This window comes from Vitis vinifera, chromosome 6 (assembly GCF_030704535.1).
Source record: "Vitis vinifera cultivar Pinot Noir 40024 chromosome 6, ASM3070453v1".
Lineage (NCBI taxonomy): Eukaryota > Viridiplantae > Streptophyta > Magnoliopsida > Vitales > Vitaceae > Vitis > Vitis vinifera.
In genome coordinates this window covers 8,985,355-9,011,099 of record NC_081810.1, presented here as the reverse complement: position 1 = coordinate 9,011,099, position 25,745 = coordinate 8,985,355, and the positions used below count along the sequence as shown (strand labels likewise).

General features: G+C 35.4%; 3 protein-coding genes across 3 annotated transcripts; all 3 read left to right on the top strand.

Annotated features, from left to right (window-relative positions):
- Positions 1-3,138: 3,138 nt before the first annotated feature.
- On the top strand, positions 3,139-9,086 carry LOC100246786 (26S proteasome regulatory subunit 6B homolog). The gene is made up of 6 exons (XM_002276094.5): positions 3,139-3,765; positions 5,374-5,604; positions 5,823-5,981; positions 6,176-6,328; positions 6,556-6,639; positions 8,780-9,086. Exons 1-6 carry the CDS (start codon positions 3,271-3,273, stop codon positions 8,912-8,914), a joined length of 1,257 nt encoding a protein of 418 aa, XP_002276130.2. The 5' UTR covers positions 3,139-3,270; the 3' UTR covers positions 8,915-9,086.
- A 3,905-nt stretch (positions 9,087-12,991) lies between these two features.
- LOC100241663 (probable inactive receptor kinase At5g58300) lies at positions 12,992-18,239 on the top strand. The gene is made up of 3 exons (XM_002276126.4): positions 12,992-13,360; positions 14,355-15,716; positions 17,216-18,239. Exons 1-3 carry the CDS (start codon positions 13,351-13,353, stop codon positions 17,842-17,844), a joined length of 2,001 nt encoding a protein of 666 aa, XP_002276162.3. The 5' UTR covers positions 12,992-13,350; the 3' UTR covers positions 17,845-18,239.
- A 2,369-nt stretch (positions 18,240-20,608) lies between these two features.
- On the top strand, positions 20,609-23,174 carry LOC100241514 (ubiquitin-conjugating enzyme E2 28-like). Its single transcript, XM_002265636.5, has 4 exons — positions 20,609-20,935; positions 21,159-21,286; positions 21,534-21,638; positions 22,724-23,174. The coding sequence occupies exons 1-4, from the start codon at positions 20,866-20,868 to the stop codon at positions 22,865-22,867; spliced, it is 447 nt and encodes a 148-aa protein (XP_002265672.1). The 5' UTR covers positions 20,609-20,865; the 3' UTR covers positions 22,868-23,174.
- The last annotated feature ends 2,571 nt before the right edge of the window (positions 23,175-25,745 follow it).

Sequence of the window (25,745 nt, the reverse complement as noted above, 5' to 3'; positions counted from 1 at the left end):
AGAACATGGCCCCCAAGAAAGACAAACAACCTCTTAGGTCCATTAATTCTAAGGATTCTCATTCAGCTCTCTCTGAGAAATTCGCGCCTTTTTATGACCATTTTGAAATAGCAGATTCTTCCAGCCACTTCAATCATCACATTACTTCACCATCCACTAGTATGGATATAGACTCAAGCTCGGAATCTCTACCTTTTGTGGAAGATTCCTTACCCACAAATTCATCTTTTGATAATGCTAACACTTTGTCTGATTATGTCAATTGCATTTTTGAATGGCAGGGAAGGTATGAGACTCTTGAAAGAAAACTTGAGTCAGTTGACTTTCATAAGCTCATGTTAAACGCTCAAGCCTCATTTTCCCCACTGGAAAATGGTGAGAAAAACCCATTCACCCCACTGGTGAATGAGAAATTAAGTAAGGATGAGCAGGAGTGCATTATTTTTAGAATGTTTCACCAAAGGAATGAGATCCTGTCCACTCTTAAGCCAGATATTTATCATCTAATTTGTGAAAAAGCCAGGTCCAGTGCTGAAGAAAAACAAGTTTTCATTTCAGCATATCTTCAGGATCTGCATGTCCATCTCTCAGCTATTCCTGGTCTCTGTGTCCCAGGACTAAATTTAATTAAGGAAATGGAATTTGATGGTTCAAAGATTTGCAGAAATATTAACGAGCCGCTTCTGCATCAGCATAATAACAAGCAATTGTGCAACTGCAATAGAAATTTCACCATCAGCAGAGTCTGCATTGATCTTCAGCATTATCAGCCTATTAACCTCGCTTTCAAAGAAGAAGTTATAACCCTAACTCCTGAAATGCTTCTTGAGTACGGGTTAGTCTACCAGCTTATCTGTTCAGATCCTAGTCAAGTAAGCAATTTTGGCAGAAAGATTAACTTAAGCTTAACCCAAGGCTTTAAGTTAAAAAAGAAATTTGCAGAAGCCATTTTCTTCAGCAAAGCTCCTGAATGGACTTCTAATGGCAATGTTCTTCCAGCCCAGCATTATGTTAACCTTCATTTTCAAAATAGAAGACCTACACTTTTGTTCACTCCCTTATTGCAAAATGAGATTTGCGCTGAACCAATTATTAAACAAATTAAGCATTGGAGGGCTAGAGTTATCAGTAGAGACTTTGAAGCCTACCCTAAAAACATGAGGCATCTCATTGCTGCGGATTCCCGTCATCAGATATTCTGCAGCAAAAAGATTGATTCTATATCATTCAAATCTACTATTCAAAATACTCAGCTCTTAATGGATTATCGTTCAGATTATATTCCCCCATGATCAACATGCTCTTCTCAGCCTACAAGTCTACAGCAAGCCTTTCCAGCATAAGTGTCTACAGTTCAGCTTCCAAGCAACCTATCTTCTGTCCTCTCTACAGAAAGCAAGATTCCGGGTCGATGGTCAATAGCGATACAGTTCCTTTTTTACTGTTCACTTTTCACTATTCAAGCACGGGTCTACTGTTCATGGATATTATTCAAGATTCCTTTTTGCCTATTTAAGGAGGCTCTGGCCTCATTTGTAATAACGTTCATTTTTAGGTTCAATTTTAAGCTGAAGCTCTCCCTTCTCTCTTCTTTCTCTCTCTCCCTTCTCTCTTCTTTCTCTCTCATCATGTAACCCCTTCAAGCCTTCAAGCTTTCTTCAAGCTTTCTTCCCTTATCCATTATAAGATATTTCTCCTTATGTATAATATAAGTATGTTTTGATTACCTCCTATATGGATGGTTTTTAATTAAGTTTTATTTTTCATTTTATTTTATGTTCTGATACCGCCTATATGGTCGGTTTTAATTAAGCTTTGTTTTTAAGTTTATGTTTTCATTTTGTACCGCCTACATGGTCAGTTTTAAGCTTATTATGAACTAACAAGTTTTTTGGTTCTTTTTCTTTAAATTTCTTTGTTGGATATCTTGTTTGATTTCTAACCCTCTTCTTTGTTTTGAATCTCTGGCGTAATTCATTTGTTCATCTGCATATGACCTTGTCCTGGGTGTCTATGCTATATATATATATATATATATATATATATATGTATATGCCTAAGAGCATAGAGGGTAGGAATTAAAATTTTCTTAAAAAATAAAATATCAACTTTAAAAAAATTAATGAAGAAAATAATTTTATTTTATTTTTAAAAAATAAAATATCAAATTTATAAAAATTAATTAAGAGAATATTTTTCTTAGAAAATAAAAGATCAACTTTCCAAAAATTTATAAAGAAAAAAAAAATTCTTCAAAAAATAAAATATTAATTTTCTAAAAATTAATTAAGAAATAAATTTTCTTAAAAATAAAATCTCAAAGGAGCCAAAAATTAATGAAGATATTTTAACTTTATTTTAAAACTTTAACAAACCTTTTAATAAAATCTCAAAGTTGCAAAAATTTAATAAAGACATTTTAGCTCAATTTTAAAACTTTCGATGCAATTTTACCTTATTAAAAAAAATTAACTTGTTTTTAACAGATATTTTCAAATTTACTTGTGACAATTCAATTGAATGAATGAATGATTTTTTTTTTTTTTTTTATCAGAATGAAAATGAAAAAAATTGTCAATATATAAAAGTGTGTCATACTAAGAAGAGAAAAAATGAATGTTTATTTCTCTTTAAATATAGTTTGGTTATTTTCATCGAGACATATTTTGTTCTAAAATATTAATTATTAGGATGAATGCAAATACAACAAAAAAAAAAAAAAAACCATTTAATAACTTCTTCTTCTTTTAACCTCTTTCCCATATTAAACAATTTTTGGATAAAAAAAAAATTATATGTCCAATTTTTGGAAGTTATTTTTCTAAATGTAAATGTTATGTCCTTCCTTTTCCTCAAATATTTCTAAACTTTTTATTGATATTCATATTCTTGCTTCTAAAAGACGGTCCAAACATGGCAATAAACAAGGAATAAAAATAAAATAAAATCCACCATTTCTCAGACATGAATGGTGATGTCTCCCCCTCCCCCGATAATGTATTTGATATTCTTAAGGTTCATTTAGTGACGAATCAATCTTTATCAACACTTTTATTTGCCCTACTTTTGCACACTTTTCAATTTAATATCGTAATCACTTTTTGAATTATATAATAACCAATATAAAGTGGGTATAACAAGGCCCATGGGCCTCATTCGGGCCCAAGTGGACGTGTTGCTTGACCCTCAATCCATCTCCCTGTGGGTTTCATTTTTCATATACCGTTTTGGAAGGAAACAAAGAAAAGGAGAGAGCAAAGAAACCGAAAGATGGCCGTGGTTCTGGAACCAAAACCCTCGTCCGAGCCACCACCGTCGTTCCCCTCCACAAGATCTGACATCCAAGGCTTCTCCGATCAGTCTTCTTCCTTCTCCGACGAGGATGATCTCTACGGCCGCCTTAAATCCCTCCAGCGTCAGCTCGAGTTCATCGATATCCAGGAAGAATACGTCAAGGATGAGCAGAAGAATCTAAAGCGGGAGCTCCTTCGAGCCCAGGAGGAGGTCAAGAGGATTCAGTCCGTGCCCCTCGTCATCGGCCAGTTCATGGAGATGGTCGATCAGAACAATGGTATTGTGGGATCCACTACTGGTTCTAATTACTATGTCAGGATTCTCAGCACGATTAATCGGGAGCTTTTGAAGCCCTCCGCTTCTGTTGCTCTCCACCGCCATTCCAATGCTCTCGTTGATGTCTTGCCGCCGGAGGCCGACTCTAGCATCTCGCTTCTCAGCCAGTCCGAAAAGCCGGATGTTACCTATAACGTAAGTTCTTTGGGGTTTAGGATTTATTTTTTCCATTGAGCTTATTTACCCTTGAAATTGGGTTTAGGGTTTGATGTTATCTTTCTTTTACCCTTCAAATTGGTCCTAGGGTTTTTTTTTTTTTTGTTTTATTTGTTTTGGTTAATTTCTTTCACTTACTGAAAAATTGTTGAGTGGGTTTTAAAGGATGCCTCTGGGATTTATTGAAGAAACAATTTTGGGAGTGGTTTTATATTATTCATGACATAGACTGGTGGGTTGTCTTTTAGGGAATTTAAATCCTAGGGTTTTCTTTTTGTCCATTTATTCATGTATCATTCTCTAAATCCTAGGGTTTTTGGATTTGGCACATGCCATTGATATAGGGAATGCAATTTTCGTTGAATTTGGTTCTCAGAGTTTTAAGGGATTTTTCCTGATGGATCAGTGAGGTTGGAATGGCTACATTGTGCGGGTGGATGCCATTGATATAGGGAATGCAATTTCGGTTGAATTTGGTTCTCAGAGTTTTAAGGGATTTTTCCTGATGGGTTGGTGGGGTTAGAATGGCTACATTGTGCGGGTGGTAGTTGAAGAATTTTGAGGTGGAATTGGTGGCAGTTATGTGGTGGAGTGCGGTGACAACATTGGTATTTTTTGGAACTGAGGTGGTGGTTTCAGGAGGGTCAAGTTTCTAAGTTTGGGGTTTTTTATACTTTGCTAGGCTTTAGGGTGAAGCCTTTAATTTCGGGTGTTGGTATGTTGTTTTTCTTTCCCTTTGCTTGTATTCGGCTGCTACTTATATACTCCGTATGTGCTTTGTGCGCCTTTTCCAAGCGCTTTTAGTATATTTGTTGGAGCAATAAGCAATCTCTCCTGTATGATATGCTATGGTAGTCCTATTTTGAATTACTTAATTAGAAGTTATGGTTTCAAACTCAAGAATAATTTTATTTTTGATCAAGAAAAGAAAATTTTGTGAAAGTATGTGACATAATCTTTGAAATGCTTTAGTTATTTTGGTCATTGAGAAGCTTCTTAAAAATGAATTAACCATGAAAACACATTCTCTACTTTGCCTCTATCTGTGCTTGTCTCTCAATATTTTATGTAGCCCTGCTTTCCACAACACTTCACAACCCAGCTTCATGAATTATCTTTTTATATTGCATTCTGAAAAGAATTTAGAGGAAAACTTAAGAAGGATTTTTCTGGTCACCAATTCTTTTTTGTATTTTTTACTGTAGCATCACCGATGACTAGTATTTTTTAATACATGTTACTTATTATCACACATTAGTATATTATATTAATTTTTTACGCTATCGACTTATTGACTGGGTCTAGGATCAAACTTGGCCTTGTAGCAATTAATAAAAGGTAGTGGCTTACTAGATGGAGGAAGTTTGAACTTCCAAGATGCCTGGTTGAACTGATGATATTAACCATAATCTTTTATCTCAAAGGCAAACTGTATTATTGGTTTTGAATCGTCAATGTTGTTGCTGGGATTTTGCTTTAATATGTGCTATTTGAATGTTTGCCATCTTTTTATTGTAAACACATTTCTAAATGGTTGGGGTTCTGGTCAGAGTTTGAAATTCATGGTTTTTTTGTACCTTTTATTAGGATATTGGAGGATGTGATATTCAGAAGCAGGAAATCCGTGAAGCTGTTGAGTTACCTTTGACTCATCATGAGCTGTACAAACAGATTGGTATAGATCCTCCCCGTGGTGTGTTGCTCTATGGTCCCCCTGGCACTGGTAAAACCATGCTTGCTAAGGCTGTTGCAAATCATACTACTGCTGCTTTCATCAGAGTTGTGGGTTCAGAATTTGTTCAGAAGTATTTGGGTGAGGTATGCTTAGAATAATATTATCTTGTTGAAAATAGGCCATGTGTGTTTATGCTTCCTTAACTACATCCTGTAATGGCAGACCATTTATTCATTTATCTTTCACTTGTATGAGTTTGGGTGGTTTTAATTGTTTTATCTTTTCTAGATTGCCAATATTGCTGCAATACCCTTAAATTTTAATTTATCTATATATATATTTTTTTTCTCTTGTTATCAAGGGTCCGAGAATGGTCCGTGATGTTTTCCGTCTTGCCAAGGAGAATGCTCCTGCAATTATCTTCATTGATGAGGTTGATGCTATTGCTACCGCTAGGTTTGATGCCCAAACTGGAGCTGATAGAGAAGTTCAGCGAATCCTCATGGAGCTCCTCAATCAGGTAGGTTTAAAAGGATATGGATCTTATAGAGATATGGATTTAATTAAAAAAAAGGCCTGAAAATCAGTTGTTAACTGGGGATGCCAAAAAAAAAGGGCTTTGATTAATTTGTCTGTTGATTACAGCATGTACTTGCTTCTATTGTTAGCTAAAAATGTTTAACTTTTTGGATTTGGGTCTAAATTCTTCTCCAGATGGATGGGTTTGACCAGACTGTGAATGTTAAGGTCATAATGGCAACTAATCGAGCAGACACTCTGGACCCTGCACTTCTTCGTCCTGGAAGACTCGACCGAAAGATTGAATTCCCTTTGCCTGATCGAAGACAAAAGAGGCTTGTTTTTCAGGTGAGTCATCTTGTGTCTACTACCTCAAATGACTTGTCTGCTGTGTTTTGAATTCTCTTCATGTTTCTCTTAATTGTGAGTTTTGTAACTTCACTTTTCACACACAAAAGAAGATTGTTAAATACATACGTACTTCTTCCTTTTCTACAGGTTTTCAGTGTTTTGGACTTCCAGTAGTTTATGGAAATTAAATGTGTTTTGAAGTGGTCTATTTTCCCTTTTTATAGGTTTGCACTGCTAAGATGAACTTAAGCGATGAGGTTGACTTGGAGGACTATGTTTCTCGGCCAGATAAAATTAGTGCTGCTGAGGTTAGCTTATTCTGTATCTTATCTTTACAGTTTTCTTGTTGTCTGAGTCCTCAATTTCAAATGTAGTACTAGAACTTATGTTCACTGGGGGAAATTTTGTCGCATTAATTGATTCTTTTGCATTTTTAGCTATTTGCTACTTGATTTATAAGGGTTAAGATTTTAAGCATTATTGTGAAAACACTGTGAGTAACCAAATAAATCTTGAGCAAAAGATTTAGTCCTATTGAGGTTTCTCTTTGAAAGAATCTTGCAAAATTTCCTTTGCTCACCCTAACCATCATGAGAGAAATGTTGCTGTCCTATAACCCCAATTTCTTTGTAACAATACCTTGTCTTTTGTGAAACTTTTTTTTTTTTTTTAAATAAAATTTAATTACATTAAAAATAAATATATTTTTATAAATAATTAAAATATTGTAATTTTTATAACTTATTTTATTGAAAGGTAATTTTTTTATTTTATATATATTAAAAATGGTAAAATAAAATATTTAACTTAAATTATTTTTAAAAATTAATTTTATATATAATTGGGTTGGGGTGGGATGGGTTGGGTTAAGGTAATATCCGAACCCGCCTTGGGTTTCCAAAAAAGAAAAAAAAGGAAGAAAAACCAAATTCGCACCTAACCCGTATATTTTAATTCCAAACCTGTCTCCATTAGTGGGGTACCCGAGAAAACCCCATTGTCATCTCTAAATGAGAGATTATTTAGGTGAAGTGGTTACTCCTATGTGCACTTCGTTTATAACAGAATTGGTGACTATAACATATATTACTGGGAATCTTTTGCTTTATTTTCCCTGAAATGATAAATAACAACATAATGGCTCAAAAGTGGCTGGTTGTTTTCAAATTGCTGTTAATCTGAATTCCTGGTTTGTAGTATCTGTGAAACTGATTTGTGCCAGTACCATATTGGTTTCAGTGGGTTCTGAGCAAGCATAAAATAGGTTAAAGTCTCATGAAATATCTTTGACTTGCTCAGTATTTATTGGGCCTTGATGAGTTGTAGACTATTGGGTGACACATTTGTGGGACATCTCTCTCTCTCTAGTGCTAAAATCTGCATTATATTTTCAGTCCTTTCACATATGATGGTACAGTTTTCAATAATTTCTGGTTGCAATGGAATTAGCATTTGTTTGACATTCAATTACATGTACTTACAGCCTGCAAAACTTATTTAAATAACATTTAGAACTCACATTTTTTCCTGCACACATTGCCACTCAGAACCCAACCCCAAAAGAGGAAAGAGGCAAGGAGATTATGGAATTCTTTTGGTAGCACTAGATATTGGTCAATACCCAATTTTATGTTACCATATTTAGTAGTTTGTGAAACTGATAATAATCTCACGATATCTCATTTAGCCCTTTTTTTGGTAGACAGTAACATTGTGTACTCCCCTGAAAGAGCTTCCTTATACTAATTATAGATATAATTTTTTTTTTTTTTAGGGAAATGGATTTTTAAAATAAAGTTCTCTTCTATTCTTTTTATTAAAAATTTGGGTAAAAGTTAATTTTGTACGTTTATCTATGTATTAGGTTTGCCTAAATTAAATTGATTGGTGAGTATTTTTCAATATACCTAGCCCTATCTCTGAGGAATTATCTGACTTAGATTTAGTTATTTACTTTGAAACAAATTGAGTCTAAATCTGAAATGGATTCCAAGGCTTATTCCTGTGATTGGGTCTGTAATGGGGGAATATCTCATTCCATTATATTACTGTTTTTATTTGTTATAATATTAATGTGTCGAAATTATTGGATGTGAAATTTTTTTGGGTTTTGGTGTTTAAACTTCTTGATGCATACTACCATTCATGGCATGTGGTATAGGATTTAGGACCATGTTGGTTTTCACTCTGGAGTGTTGTTATACGAACTCCTGCAACATGGTTATTTAGATGAAGTTTAATATACTTATTATGGGTAAGATAGTTTGTCACACCACTATATTTCTTTGCTCTTCCATCAAATATTATCATGTTGGGCTCCAGTGCAATACCTTTTCTGTTATTGTGAAAACCAGCGGAGAAACTCTGATAGGTTCCCAAGGTTTTTCATTATTTCAAATAAACGAATTTCTCATGTGAGTGTTTTTAACACAATCTGTACGTATGCAGATTGCTGCTATTTGTCAAGAAGCTGGGATGCATGCTGTTCGCAAGAACCGATATGTAATTCTCCCCAAGGACTTTGAGAAGGGTTATCGAACCAATGTGAAGAAGCCCGACACTGACTTCGAGTTTTACAAATGATGAATAAGCGTTGGGAGGAAGTTTGAATATTTTATTGCCTGTGATTCTGATAGTGTTTTGTTGTTACATTTAACCTTATTTGTTATCATTCATGCCATAGCAACTGATATTACACTCTGCTGGACCTCTTAAAACAGTTATTACCATCTCATCATAAATCTGCTTTATGATTTTTCACGGTGTAGACAGCATTGAGGGAATGTTTTTAAGGGAGATGATATTCTGTGATAGGACTGTGTTTATTGCTCTCTCTCACGGATGTAGCTCCGGCTGTCATTTCGAAAATTTAGTCACTGGCAGCTGCTTTCCCAGGTTTCATCATTCAACTGATCAAATCTTCATATAGAGATAGATGATGCCTTCCCAGAGTCTGTGTGTGAGCACTCCATTTATCTGTGGATTGGGGATGAATGAATTCCTTGAGAGGGAGAGAGGGTGTGGGGAGTTAGAATAATGTCCTGTTCTTGGTTTGTTTGGACAAAATCATCGTCTCTGTTATGTAAGGTGTTCTGTAGAAAGGAAGAATGGGGATGAGATTTAATAAAGGGTTAGAAGATTCTTAAGACACTCGAAAACAAACAAGAAGAAGGGATTAGTCAAAAGGGTCTGAAGTTGATACTGAATGATGACTGATTTAGAAGTGGATGTCCCCTTCCTCGGTAGCTCTCCTTTCTCATTCATTCCCCTCTTTTCAGCCGTCTCGGTTTCAGTTTTTCTTTTGTTTTTTCTCTCACTAATTCCTTTTCCCCATGCTGCCACCGTCCACCTGCACCTCTGCTGATGTTCACACTCATAGCCCATAGCGATAGGCGATGAGACACATTGGGCTCTGTTTGGTAATATTTTTATGAACAGTTTTAAAAGATTATTTTTAAATGGTAGACGCACAACTTTATTTCATAATTCAAATGTGAATAATGATTTTTATGAATTATCTTTGTGATGATGAGCTCTGTTAGGTTTCCATGGATTCTTCTTATTTGCAATCATGTTTTAGAATACTTTACAAAAGAAAAGAAAAAACACTTTAAGATACTTTAAATTTGTTCAAAAAAGTTATTTTATTTTTAGAATGAAATTAGAAAAAAAAAAAAAAAGACTAGTTTAGTTTAAAATGGGCAAAAATGTTTTTACAAGTAGTTTCCAAATATTCCCCTTCACTTCTCAGAATTTTAGTTTAAAAATTCCCATGATAATAAAAACAAAGGTCCTACACTACCAACCATGTGGAATCATGCACTTGACCTCATGAAGTACAAATTTGCTGTGCTCAAATGAGGGCCCTACCCATGTGCCCTTTTTTACTTGCTTTTATTATTATTATTATTATTCATCAACTTTTCCACAACATTTATTGACCATAAAGTCTGAAACAAGTATTGATGAGTTATTCTTTTCCCTTTTTTTTTTTTTTTTTTTTTTTTTTGTATACACCCAAAATTCAAATTCACCATCATCACATAACAACATCATATAATACAAAAACATTCAAAAGCAAATAAATGTAGATATAAATAGTTGTGGCAAACTCTGGTTAAAACTTTTGCATTGAAAAGGCATATCCCACCTAGAATTTTTGGACCACAAGTAGGACCACCTCCAGTCATGGCCATTGTGCTATGCCTTCACAAGCTTTGCGTGCATGGACGGTCCATGTGATAAATTCAACAACTCTGCATGCTCTGTCATGCATGGTCCAACAACCTCCCTACCCAGTCCAGCAAATCCCTTTCCAAATCAAGTCCAGCAAACACACACCCTTCCTAATTCCATTCCTAAACTTGTAGTAAAACTCAAAAGATGCTTACAAGTTGTACAATAATTGAGTTCTAAGATCAGTTCATGGCTTCTTGGTCCACTCCTAGGAATCCTCACTTACAAGCATCTTCCATTTTTAAAAGATTGCTTGTTTATCAGTTTCTGATTGTAATGAATATTCCCCTATTGCCAAGCTGGTAGATTCTTTGCTTTCATGTTTGATCTGATTAATAAAGAGATGAACAAATACTCAATTGACATAAATGAAAAAAACTCCCATGTTCTAATCACTTTCTGCTTTGGTACACCTCAACTAACATGAAGGAACTCCATACCAATGTAACATATTTCTTGGAAAGCCCTTCTTGTATTTGAGGATGGCCATGGAAGATGGGCTATAAGGATCAATCTAATCATATGATGATGCAACTTGGAACAAGATGATTGGTCAAACCAATCAAAATGACTTTGTGATCAAGCTATTTATGATCATCATTTTGTAGTAAATGCTTAGTCCCACAAATCTAATGAAAGCCAATTGATGTGTTTACATGCTTGTCTTGTGTAGGAGAGTATTGTAGCTCCAGAGTCATCTTCATAGAACATTAAAGCAATGGGCTCCTTTTGTAATATAAAAGCCACTATGAATTGAATGTAGCTTTTGGGTTCTTTATTGATATGGTTTATGAGTCATAGAGTATCTTGTCATTTATGTAGTTTTGGCTTAAGTTGTGCCATTTCCCTCATTATGAATTATTACATGGCACTTAGACAAGGATTATGGCCCTAGTGGGAGTAGTTAGACAAATAAAAAGGGCAAGGATGGTTGGTCTTGGATTAGGTTGATTTTGACCATTTTATCTGACAATTAATAGATATTTAATGATAACGAGTAAACCTAATGTAATGTGCAACATCATATCCTCATCTTTTAGGCATCCAACCAAATATGATATTCTCGTGACTTAAACTTGACTAATTAATATAAAAATCAATTGATGTTCAATAAGAATAAATAATTTTTTATTATTTATAATATTTGATATTATATTGTGTTGATTTATTTTAGAAGCCGCTAGTTGAATGATTCATTCCCCAAACTTATCATCATATTGAATAAGAGGGGTTTGAAGACACTCAAATTTGTAGTTCAAGAATATCATTAAATGAATGGATTTCCTTTTTTTTTTTTTTTTTTTTTTTTTTGGCATCTTCTCTTGCTCATCAAAGAACGAATATATTGATGAAGATGTATGGTGCAAATATTCTAAAATAAAATGGATAACCCTCTTTCACCAGCCACTGCAATGAAAGGGAAAGCAAAAGAACATATATTTGTAGTGAATGCCAACCAAACTTTTTGGGTCACCGTCCCATAGAGTAAATACTCACCCATGTGTCATCATCATCATCAAATGGGCCAAGCCCAAGAACTCAGTTGACCAAACTACACATGTTTACTTTGCAATAGGGACAACTCACTAAAACCCTAAAACCCTAAAACCCTAAAACCCTAACATCCATCTCTTTTTCTTCATTTGATTTCATTTGATAAACCCATGAAAAATTTTACATGCCCAATTGCCCAAGTTCTAAAGTCCAAGGCTTCAAGGAAAGCTAAAAAGAGATTTTCATAAATACTTAGGTAAAATTGACATTTGAATAGAAATCTTCTTTTTATTTTTTAATACAATATCTAAAATCAAAGGATAAGGTGTCAGACAAAAAAAAGAGTTTTAAATATTTGTCGAAAAAATAGTCATAAATGTATATTTTAATGGTCGAAAATGCCCATTTGAATCAAAACTCAACTAATAATCTATCTATTGACCTAAAGACTTAAAAATGTTATATTATAAATCATATACATTGATTTGAATGTAACCAATTGAAAAGTCCAAGATGTTACGTAGCGGTGGATAAACCATAACCTGAACATCCTGTCTCACAGGTCAACAATTTATATTGATCAACCTTTACATGGTAACAAAGGTTTTGGTAATTTATGGGTTACCAAAATCAAATGGATCAACACTTAAAATTTCAAATCCCCATTAAGAAAGCCAGTTGACACACTCTTGAGTTGAGCTTGAAAGTGTAGGGCGTAGGGGAGAAGTCAAATTTGGGTTAGAAAATCATGGTAAAAGAAAAAAAAGGGAAAAGAAAGAGAAAAAGAAAAGAAAAGACAGGTAAGCAAATTGAAAATTATGGGAATTCTCCCCCACAATGTAAATTGAAGACACAAGGAAAAGGATGAATTGGTGGAAAAGTAAAATAAAATTGAGATGGAAACCACTTAACCACAACAAAAATGATTTTGTGGTTAGGTACAAGTTACAACTCAGCTGCCTAAAGGATGATGGTGTTTGTTTGTTGCTCTCTCTCACTCTCCCAGTTGACAAACCACTCCTTCCTCTTCTTCTCCTCTATATCTCTTCCCTTTTTCTTCCCCTTTTTGTGACAAGAAGAATATTTCTTAAATGGGTTTTGTATGATAGTGGATGTTTCAAGATCTAAAGAAAAATGCAAGAGTTTCAGGGGAATTTCTTCCGCTCACTGCGGCTCCAATGCAAGTGAGTTGATGTGGTTCAGCTCTGGTTTTAGCTGTCTCAAGTGGGTTTAGGTTTCATGGCCACTCTACACCCATTTTCCTGATCAGATGAAAGGAGCTGGTGGAGATGTTTCCAGGTTTGCCTTCAAACTCATTTTATTTTTTTCCTTTTTTCAATTTTTTTGGGGGTGGTGTAGCAGATCTGAGTCCCCCTCATTGTAGGTTGGATGTGGGTATTTTCTGAGTTTTAATACAGTCAGGAAATAGCTCTACAATTGTGGTGCTACCACACAAATTGATGGCAGATCAACAACCCTGTACATCTGTAATACTGGGTTTTTCTTTTAGGTCATTGGGGCTTAAGCTTCAATTATTTTGTACTATTCTGTTGGTTTCAAGTGAGAAATTAGTTCATTATGACCTCACAACCATTAACTACTGAATTTCTATTGTGGGTCTCTGTCTTTGCCAAATTATTCCACCAAAATTGTTTTCTTCAGTGTTGTTTAATGGAAAAGACAAAAAAGAAAGAACATAAAATAAAATGGAAGTGTTGGGCCTTTGCTTTATTCCTACTAGCAAGTCTTGGTTGCTTTTGATGATTGTGCTTTAAACTTCTTTTTAGTACTGCATACTAGGGAAAGAGGGTTAAAATTGCCCTCTATTTTCTTATGAGAAAGTCTAGAAAAATGAAGAAAAAAGTTTCTAACTTTGCTGTACTGATTTGCATTATGTATTTGACATGAATGTTCATGTTCAGGGCTTCTTTCTTTTGAATTTTCATAGCCCAAATGATTCAACTAATATTTGTTTCAGACTCTGTGTGGATCTTTGGCACTTTGTTTTGACATTCTACACTTTGTCTTCTGGTAATGAAAGTTGCATGTATGGTTGAAATACCTTTAATCCAAGAGATTCCTCCTTTTTGGTCAATCTCTTTTCATATTCTGTTTTCTTATTTATTTATTTATTTATTTTTATATTATGAACCATAATGCTAGGAACTTGCTGCAATTCATGTTTGTGAGGGAACAGATTACCCTTATTTCCCCTTTTTTGTTATGGTTGATGTTCATTAATTTGTTTTGGTATTTGCTCCGTTAATGTTCTCCGGTTTTTATATTGAACCAGGAGAACAGAAAGGGCTAAAGATGGTACAATTTTACTACTACGGTCACTCTCATATACCCTGTGCCAGACAACTTCCCATGAAGCTCTTTTCCACTTCTTTGGTTCTGCTTTTCCTTTTTGTGATAGCCATTCTTCTTCCTCTGGCAATTGCTGATCTGGATGCTGACAAGCAAGCCCTTCTTGACTTTGCTGATGCTGTTCCCCATCGCAGAAAACTCAACTGGAATTCTTCTACCCCAGTATGTACCTCATGGGTGGGCATCAATTGCACTGGTGATGGCAGCCGTGTGCGTGCCCTCCGGCTCCCTGGCATCGGACTTACTGGATCCATCCCAGCTACCACTCTTGGGAAGCTAGATGCCCTCGAGATTCTCAGCCTTCGATCCAATCTCCTCACTGGGAAGCTTCCCTCTGACATCCCCTCCCTTCCTTCCCTCCAGTATCTCTTCCTTCAACATAATAACTTCTCAGGTGATATTCCTGCCTCATTTTCTCCCCAACTCACTGTACTGGATCTCTCATTTAATTCCTTCACTGGCAACATTCCACTAACAATTTGGAATTTGACGCAACTCACTGGATTGAACCTCCAGAACAACAGCCTTTCTGGAGCCATACCTGATGTCAACCCCTCAAAACTCAAGCATTTGAACTTAAGCTACAATAATCTTAATGGTTCTATCCCATCTTCCCTTCAAAGATTCCCCAATTCTTCATTTGTAGGAAACTCTCTATTATGTGGACCTCCTCTGAATAATTGCTCCCTCACCCCCCTTTCACCTTCTCCTGCTCCTAGCTTCCCATCCCCACCAATGGCCTCTGAAAAACAAGGCTCCAAAAAGAAACTCAGTATGGGGATTATCATTGCCATTGCTGTTGGAGGGGCTGTGGTGCTGTTTCTTGTAGTTCTGATGATCTTCCTGTGCTGTTTGAGGAAAAAAGATAGTGAGGGCAGTGGTGTGGCGAAAGGGAAGGCTTCTGGTGGTGGCAGGAGTGAGAAACCCAAGGAGGAGTTTGGGAGTGGAGTGCAAGAGCCGGACAAAAACAAGCTGGTCTTCTTTGAAGGCTGTTCTTATAATTTTGATCTTGAGGATTTATTAAGGGCTTCAGCTGAAGTGCTGGGGAAAGGAAGTTATGGGACAGCATATAAGGCTGTCTTGGAGGAATCAACTACAGTAGTAGTGAAAAGATTGAAGGAAGTTGTGGTGGGAAAGAGGGATTTTGAACAGCAGATGGATATTGTGGGAAGGGTAGGGCAGCACCCAAATGTTGTGCCACTCCGTGCTTATTATTACTCCAAGGATGAGAAGCTCCTGGTTTATGACTATGTCTCAGGTGGCAGCTTATCGGCACTGTTGCATGGTATGCATTTTCTACTTCCCTTTACCTTCTAGCATAATCAGTCAAGCATCAAAAGGAACTCTGAATGATCATCATGGTAACTGATAGCTGTAATACTTCTCAATTCTCAAGTAGACAATGTGTTGGTAAACATTTACATGCACAACCTGTGGACCACTAAGGACTCAGGGCTGGGAGTGTGATCACCCATGAAACTGAGAACCCTTTGCGGCTTTGCCAAGGTCTTCAAATGTGAGAATACATTATCATAATTACTACATATTTAATGTAATTCTTCTGTCTCTTTAACTCACCTGCGCTGGGACGATGTGTTTATCCTGAAAAAAAAAATCATGGTTGGTATGAATTATATTAAGGCAATATGAAAATTCCAACAAAAAGACCAATATTAATTAATATCTTCCAGCAAGATACAGCACAAGAAATACTCCTACCCAAAGTATATCAAACTTAGTGTCATTATATTTTTTTCAGAGCAAAAATTACAATGTTTCCATGCCATTTTTCACAAGCATTAGCATGCTCTTAGGTGGCAGATTTTCCACTTTTAGTTCTCTATCTTAATCCATTAGGAAACCCCATTTTAGTGACTGTGTATTCATCTCCATGCACCTTATAGGATTGCAAACAATGACACTCTGGTAGGCCTCGGTATCTCTTTGTACCATGTCACCGGAAAAGAAACAATAAAGGAAAGAAAGAAAATATCCATTAAAATTTTAATGGACTGATGGTCCATGATGAGATCTGTGTCAGATGTGTGAGTATTAAATCACTAAAAATACTTCATATTGCATACAAAAGCGATTGCAAGGTTCTTAGCATTTGTTATTCTCATAGATTAGTGAAACCTTAGGGGCAATTGATTCCACTGATATCAGAACTCCCTCCTCCCTAGTTTGCAACAATTGATCAACTGAGTCAGGAAAAGAAACACTTTCTTGGAATCCCATGGAACTGGATCTGTTTTCTACTTATATTTCATCTTTAGACCTTAATGTCTAAATCCAAGTATATTGAGTTGCACTGCCCAAGTTCAAAGTTAAATTCATCCATATCTAGAGCTCAGATCTGACATTCTTTAGCTATCTCCAGGATACTACACTTTGGTCTTGAAGGTCATGTTAAAAGTACAAGTACCATATAGCTACTTAACATTATTAACTAGCAATTTCTCGAAGCAGGATATGTGAACTCATACTAAAGTTGATGATAGAGTAGCTTCATTTTGTGGGCTGTGGATCAATGAGTTGATCTTTCCTTCTCTTTCTGGGGAAGGGCACCATAAATTTCATTCGGTATCCAGGAATTATGAAAATCCAAGACCATGCATTTGATTTTTAGAGAAGGGATTCGCTACACATGAGATAGGCCTTTGCCCATGTATCCATCTGCATGAATCATGATAACTCCATTTGTGCAATCCATCCGGCTATCTAAGGTGGAACTTCTCTTGGTGAACAATTAGATTGATTATTCTCTTTATCCCTTGCATGCAGGAAACAGGCCTACTGGACGATCTCCACTGGACTGGAATGCAAGAGTGAAGATCTCTCTTGGAATTGCAAGGGGAATCACCCACATTCACTCTGTAGGTGGTGGAAAGTTCACTCATGGAAATATCAAGTCCTCAAACGTTCTTCTGAACCAAGACTTTGAGGGGTGCATCTCTGATTTTGGCCTAACTCCTCTCATGAACTTCCCCGCCACCTCTTCTCGAAATGCAGGCTACCGTGCTCCTGAGGTGATTGAAAGCCGAAAGCACACTCATAAATCCGATGTTTACAGCTTTGGTGTCCTCCTACTTGAGATGCTGACTGGCAAAGCTCCACTCCAATCTCCAGGGCGAGATGACATGGTTGATCTCCCAAGGTGGGTCCAGTCTGTTGTCCGGGAGGAATGGACAGCTGAGGTTTTTGACATTGAGCTAATGAGGTATCAAAACATAGAAGAAGAGATGGTGCAGATGCTGCAACTTGCCATGGCCTGTGTGGCAAAGGTGCCTGATATGCGACCTAGCATGGATGAAGTTGTTAGAATGATCGAAGAGATCCGGCAATCTGACTCAGAGAACCGGCCATCTTCTGAAGAGAACAAGTCCAAGGACTCAAATGTGCAAACCCCATGATTGCCTAAAACTCGTTGCTGTTCGATTTCCAAGTTTCCAGTTATCAAGAAAAATTCATCCAATTCAGGAGGCAAGATTGAACATTTCTGTATACATGCCTAATAAGGTTTTTCCCAAGTGCTGAAAAAACCTTATCTGCATGTATGGCTTCTAAGAGTGTGAATCTGTCCTAGTTGTGCATTTTCTTAGGATTAATTCTAGAATTTTTTTCCTGTTATTTGGTGGGTTTTTCTTTTTCTTGATTTGTTGTAATAATTATTCTCAAAACCATTATGAATTTATTGATGTTTTCCCATCAAGAACTTCTGTTGGAAAGAGGAAGAGGATTGTTTTCTCATCTGTAAGGTATGACTGACAGAATTTTCAACTGCATTATTAGAAACTTGCCTTCCATATCTTTTGGATTTTTTCTCTTGATATGTAGACCTTTCCCAGGTTTAAAACATCTGGTTAGGAGAGGGGTTCCCTTTCCCTATGTTAAGGGGTCTCCTGTGGAGCGCCCACACCACTAATAGATGCAGGGGTGGATTTGCTTCTAGATGTTTTCAACAAAAATAAAAAGAGTTAAGTTTCAGTTTCATACCATATCATGTGTGACATCTTGCATTACTCCATGATTGCTGGTGTTTGGTGGAGGCAAGGATCACAAAAGCAGTAGTCAAGAAAGAGAAGGCGGGAGTGTTGGAATCAAATTTCAAAGAGCAGGAGGTGGGGCCAATCTGCCCAAGAGCTTGCCTGTTGTAGTTGTGTGCAAGAAGGCGAAACAGCATGTGATTGCTCAAGGAGTGGAGCCCTTGTGCAAAGTTAGATTCTTCAAATTCGGGTAAATTCTCCCATCTCCCATACCACCTTTACTTTTAATTCATTGTCACTCCGAATTGTAAAATGACTTTGTATATATTTGATTCACCGGAAATAAGATAAGAAAACAGATATTGTATCCTATTTTATGTTTGTTAGGTAGTGATTTATTCTATGTTCAATCAAATATGGAATATGATAAAGTGGTATGATAAATTATTCATTTCATTTTTTTATCTTTTTTATATGAGATATATTAATTCTATGTCAAGATGTAGGATATGTATATCCAAGTATTATAAATTTATTTTTTCATCAATTTTTTATTTTTTATATTACTTATGTCACAAAATAAAAATTTTTTATTACAAAATTAAATTTGTGATAAAAAAAACTAAAAATATGTATAAAATATCATAAAATAAATTTAATATATGTATTATTTAATATTTTTATATTATTTTTATATATTGAATAATATAATGTAAAAAAAAAATCTATTTATAAAGTTTAAATATTTTAAGCATGCTGTTAAAATGTAAGAAAATTTATATTTTTTTAAATAAAAAATATTAGAATGTAATATGATTTTTATTTTAAATATTGAAAAAAAATATACATCTCATGATATTTTTTATTTATTTCATAAATTAAATATAAACATGGTATAATATATCTCGTTTAATATAATAATATCATGTAGATATAGTATTAAAGATATCATATTTTATTAAAAATCATATATTGTTATATACATTTTTTATGTATATTTAAGGATAGATAGACTATACCCTATCTTATTGTACGAAGTCGACCAAATGGAACATTTTAGAAATGATTTTGATTAAACTATTTTTAATATTTAACTTGATTACTTATCGGGTGATTCTTCAAACTTTTCCCGAAATGATTTGAAAAAAATTTGTGAATAGGTGTGATTCTTATAAAGAAGAAGCACTTCCAACCATTAGAAAATATTTTTAATCCTCTCAAAATCCACTCCCAAGGAAACACCAGCTAGTCATTAATAATAAAGGGAAAAAGATATGTAACAAGCAATCCCCAAGTATTAAAATGAAAGAAATGGATTTCTCTGTGACTTTGGGCTCAATACCCAATGATCTTTCTTAGTCTATGATGAATCCTGACAGTTTCTTATGATTTCCTTGTGGACGGAAATTTTCCATTGCAGGAATCCATTTCAATGAGAAAATGTGTAGCAGGCGAGAGTAGGGTTGTCTTAGTGGTAGGTTGATAGGTCTTGAAGAATCGCCAGGCCAAATGAAGATACTTCTTGGAAGGCGACTTTGAAATTTGAATTTCCTTTTTAAGCATAAATGTATGGTCCTTCCATGGAAGGCTAAAGAGCATTAAAGTGAGTGTCCTTTCAAATCTTGAATTTATTATTAATGCAAATTTAACTTTTTATTTTCTTCATCATTTTCAATGTAAGGATAAGGATTGGAATTCAGCATGAAGTCTTCAAATGAGTTGAGGATGAGTGATGATCAAGAGGATAATTGCAGGGAAGGACGAATGACGGGTCTTTATTCCTAATTCAATAAGTACATTTCATTTGTACTGATGCTCTTGAATCTTGATTAATGGGGTTTTCTCACATGAAAATTCTTGGTGTTATTGAAATTTGATTATTTTATTATTTACAATTTTATTGTAGGAAGTTGATTCATAAATTTACAATACGATCAAGTCAATTGATGTGAATCAAAGGTGAATTGAGCATCTTAATGTGAGTTTGTTTGACTAATGGATTTTTAAATTAATTCTTTATTTATTTTGATTTTTTTTCTTTTTAATTCCAAAAAAAAAAAAAACGAGGTTTCATGTCAGTAAATCATTTGAGAAGCAATTGGGAAAAAACCATTTTAACAGCAGCGAGGCAGGTGAAAGAATAATGAATGGGAAAAAGGGGAGAGAGAGAGTGAAAAGGAAGGATAGGGATGACCAAAGAGATATGGATAGAAACGCCAATTGGAATAATGCAATTACCAAATGGAATATGGAAAGAAAGAGAGAACCGAAAATTCTAGAAGGCAGCGGTTTTGGGGGCCCATGGTATTAATCCTACTCTATATATAACTGAGATTGGGGGCTGTTGGGTGGTGTGATTGTGGTCTTGGATCTGCAACTGTAAAAGGGGTGCTTTCTTAGATTAGGGTTTGGTTTGGATTGTTGAATTAGGTGGGGGAAAAAACCCAAATGGCATCCAAACGCATATCGAAGGAGCTCAAGGATTTGCAGAAGGACCCTCCTACCTCCTGCAGTGCTGGTGGGTACCTTCCAACTTCAATTTTATTGTTTGGGTGGTGATGATGATGATTTATAGATTTGTGGGGAGGTTTCAATGATTCATGGGTTTTTAATTTTTCATGTGGGTACCTTCCAGCTTCAATTTTATTGTTTGGGTGGTGATGATGATGATTTATAGATTTGTGGGGAGGTTTCAATGATTCATGGGTTTTTAATTTTTCATGTGATTATTCCTTGTGCAGGTCCAGTAGCTGAAGACATGTTCCATTGGCAAGCAACCATTATGGGTCCAACTGATAGCCCATATGCAGGAGGGGTTTTCCTTGTTTCTATTCATTTTCCTCCAGATTATCCTTTTAAGCCCCCTAAGGTATCCTCCCTCTTCTTCCATCTTCTTTCCTCTATCTTGAAATGCCCCCTCTATTTTTTCTTATATATCTGTTTTTGAATGTCAATGTAGTTTTTGGTAGTTATCTATGTGTAATAGACTGCTGTAGCTTGATTTCTTTTGTGTGTTAACTTGTTGGTGATGCCCTTTTGTCTTAATTAATTTTATTAAATTATTTGGCGGTTTTGTGTTATGAAATGTGAGAAGACTGATAAGTTGAATATTTCAGGTTGCTTTTAGGACTAAGGTCTTCCATCCTAACATTAATAGCAATGGAAGTATCTGTCTGGATATTCTTAAAGAACAATGGAGCCCTGCTCTTACCATTTCCAAGGTTTGTTCAATCGGTCCCTTCTACCTTATCTCTAATTTACAATCATATCTGTGCTCTTTTAATTGGAATTAACTGGATTGGTGACAAGATATTGCATAATATGTACTTGATCATATTGTATTGCTTGAAACAACTGCTGGATATGATTTCAAGATGTATATCTTATTCCATTCTCCCATATTACTAGCTATAACCTATGGCTTTTCAGTACAGCATTAGATTGTACATTCATTAGAAAAAAAATGGAACAAAGAAAAGAAATTTTATAAAGATTGGTAGTTCTTTAACCATTCAATGCTGACAATCTCTAAATTTGGAACCTTTTGCTTAATGTAACCAATCCCTTGTAGTTGGGAATCCACACTTAATGGAGTTGTTGGTCTCAACATTTGTCCACACAGAAGATTTGGGTGTTCTAGTACAACTCTCAAACTTTTGCCTGCAATGGTATTCCCTTAGGAAGTAATTTTGGATCATCGATTCCACTGATACTGAGTTGACTCCACCTTTTTTTGTTTGATAAGTGAGTTGATTCCGCCTGAATAACAGTAGCCTTGGCTTCTTTTGTGACTTTGCCTTATGGAAAGAAATCCTCTTCTGTGACTTTGTTACACACTTGTAACTGGCTGATAAGTGAGTTGACTTAACCCAAGTAACCATAAGTTTGGGCTTTGATGAAATTATAAACCATTCTGCAACTTATTTTGTAACCTCATCATATTAAAAATAAATAAAAAAATCCCCTTTTATAACACACAAATATAGTGGAGGCATCTGTGTGAATGATGGATTTTGTTGATTGGATAGATTCTTAGTAGAAGAGGGAACTTTCCATGTCCCTTTTTTTGGCCTTTTTGCTTGGCACCCTATGTGTACTTCCTATTCACTCTCTGCATTTTGACTGTTAACTTTCTCTGTAAATTGTATCTATGGAAAAAAGAAACCACACACACACACACGCACTTATGAGATTTGAATATAATTTGAAAATATGGGTTTTACTGGGTCAATCAAATTAGCTTCATGTTTCTTGAAGTTTCATAGATATGTTCTCTTTTGATTGATCAAACTTCCTATTTCTTCAGGTTCTATTGTCAATATGTTCTCTGTTGACGGATCCAAATCCTGATGACCCACTTGTCCCTGAAATTGCTCATATGTACAAGACTGACCGGTCCAAGTATGAGGCTACTGCTCGCAGCTGGACACAGAAGTATGCCATGGGATGATGGGAAGAACCTCCAGCATATATGTTGTAGCTCCTGGGTTTTCTGTCGATTTAGGTAAAATGAATGGACGGATTAATAGCTGCCTTTGCTTTCAGGAGTGGCAAATAGTTATGACTCGTTTTGTGAATTTGAATATGAAGACATTAGAACGGGTGGCAACTGTAATGATACTAGCTCGTTTTTGTTATATTTAATCTGTATTTCATGTTTCACATGGAGAATTGTGCACCTTGGTGAATATTTTGAATCATCTGTTTTTTTCTGAATGTTGTGATTATTGAAATGGATGACTCTGCTTCATGGCCTATTCTATGTATACCTTTCGATATTTATACATGGTGAACTTTGGCGGGTATTTGGGACTCACATTGGGTTCAAGGGGAGGAAATGTATCTTTGATTAATCCAGTGAAAATTCGGCTGTTTTGATAGAAGGAAAAATAAAAGAAAAAAAAAAAAAAAAACAAAGTCATATTAATGAAATGTGACAGTTGAATGTAAGTGAGTTAATGGCATTCAAAGCTTTTAACTTCTTTCAGATCTGTTGTCTTTTATCTTCTTCAGCTTTTATGTCAATGGGCCAACTTTGCCTGTCCACTACCAGGGCTGTCATTCTGTTCTTTCTCAAATATCTTTGGCTCTTTCTTGCTTTAAACTTGGATTTTTCATTATTTTTCCTTTCCCATCTCTGTGACCCTACTTTGGTTCTGGTATATATTGTGCTAAAATGTTGCTTAGGGTTCTTTTACTGAAAAGAATAAATGGTAATATTGACAGGCTTTTCTCTCTGAGGCAAATTCACTATTTGGTAACTAAAATCATGTGGGTTTCACATATTTGGAGTTATCTGTTTCAATGCAGTCACTGCTGGACACTTAATACTGTGAAATAGTAGAATCACATAGGCTAGAAGATTCCTTTTTTTTATTAATGCCAAAGCATTACCAAGGAACTTAATGGCATTGAAAGCTTATGCTACCTGTGTTTGATGCAGAAGAGCATGGTGGATAATGGATATAGTTGAATGGGTGAGAAGGTGTTGGAGGAGCTGAATGTTAATTTGCCTGCTAAACTATGTAATCAATCCCCCGAAAAAAAAATGTAAAGAAATTGGATATAAAAATTCAAAAACATTGCTGAAAGCTCTTGGAATAATTAGAAACTATGCTTTGACCAATACCTTGATCCTTGATTCTTTCTACATATCTTAGTCAATTGGTTCAGGTTTTGAATCTACAAAGTTCCTTATACCTATATCTATTGATGGACCAAAATCCTGATGACTTACTCATCATCGAAATCATTCAAATGTACAAAACTGACCAGGCGAAGGATAGGGCTACTGCACACAGCTGGACACAGAAGTAGGTCATGTGATGGTGATGAAAACGCCTCCATCATATCTGTTCTAGCTCCTTGACTTTCCTGTCACTCTAGGTAAAAAGAATATGCTGATTAATGTTTACCTTTGGTTTCAGGACTTACAGATAATTGTGACCCACTTTGTGAATTTCAATATGAAACATTAGAATGGATGAGACCTGTAATGCAATGATACTTAATAGTCTTTCTTATCTTTGATCTTTATTTCTGTTTCATGAAACATTAGATGGGTGAAAACTGTAATGTAATGATATTTGATCGTTTTCCTCATCTTCGTTCTGTATTTCATGTTTCACATGGGGTATTGTACTCCTTGGTAGATATTGCTTGAATGATCTGATTTTTCTGAATGTTGATTGTGGAAATGACTAACTACCTCATGAGCTATTCTATGCATACCTTTCATACATTATGCATCTTGAACTTTGGTGGGTATTTAGGACTTCAAAATGGGTTTCAAGGATGAGAAATTCATCTTTTGATTAGCCTCTCAAAACTTGATCTAAGTAGTGCAAACTCCTTTGAGTTCTGAAAAACGATGGAAGGTTCATATTGAATAGTTGTAACAGTTGAATGACGGCGAGTTGCATGGTTGTAAACATTCAAAGATGTCAACTTTTTCTGGTATGTTGTCCTGGCCATGTTCTCTATTCATTCTTGGTGTTGTCTTCTTCAGTTTTATGTGGAGGGCTAGCTTTACCATCTACTGCCCTGAATGTCATTCTGTTCTTTTGCAATCTCTTTGCCCCTGCATCGGTTCAAACTCTAATTCTTATTTTGTTTCTTTTCCTCTCTTTGGCCCTACTCTGGTTCTTGTACAGTGTCTGAAACATTGCTTAGGTTTCTTTTTCTGAAAAAGAAAGATTGAGAGTGTTAACACACTTTTTGCCCTTTGAGGTGAATGAATCAATGTGCCTTCCCACATTTAGAGTTTTCTGTTCCAATGCCTTAAGTGCTGGACCCTTCTTATACTGTGAAATAGTGGTCTAGGCTAGAAGCTTCACATTTTCTCCTTATTAATGCTAAAAATAGGATGTTCTTTTTTTAGCTTTTTGATAAGCAAATAAGAATGGTAATGCCAGTGTTAAGGAAAAAGGGTGTATGGGTACACCATGGTACATGGAGGTATCCAAAGGTGCCAAAACGGCAATGAGTAGGAAAAGAGTAACAAAAAGCACCCGCTCTTATAATAAAACAAGTGTCCAATCAATTAAAAAATTCTAAAATGGACATAGAATGATAGAGGCTCCATCTAAAGACCTCCTAGCCCAAAGCTAAAGAGAGCACAAGAATGCTTTTTTATTCTTATCGTTTCAAATGGTCTTGAATAAACACAAACGTGCAGTCTTTCACACCTTCCAACACTTCTTCCCCACAAAGGTCCTGCCAACTTGATTGAAGTCTGTCTGGCCATAGATGGCTACACCCATTTGACGATAAACTATAAGAATAACAAGTACCACAATATCCTCATCTTAGCAAAGATGAAAAAGGGG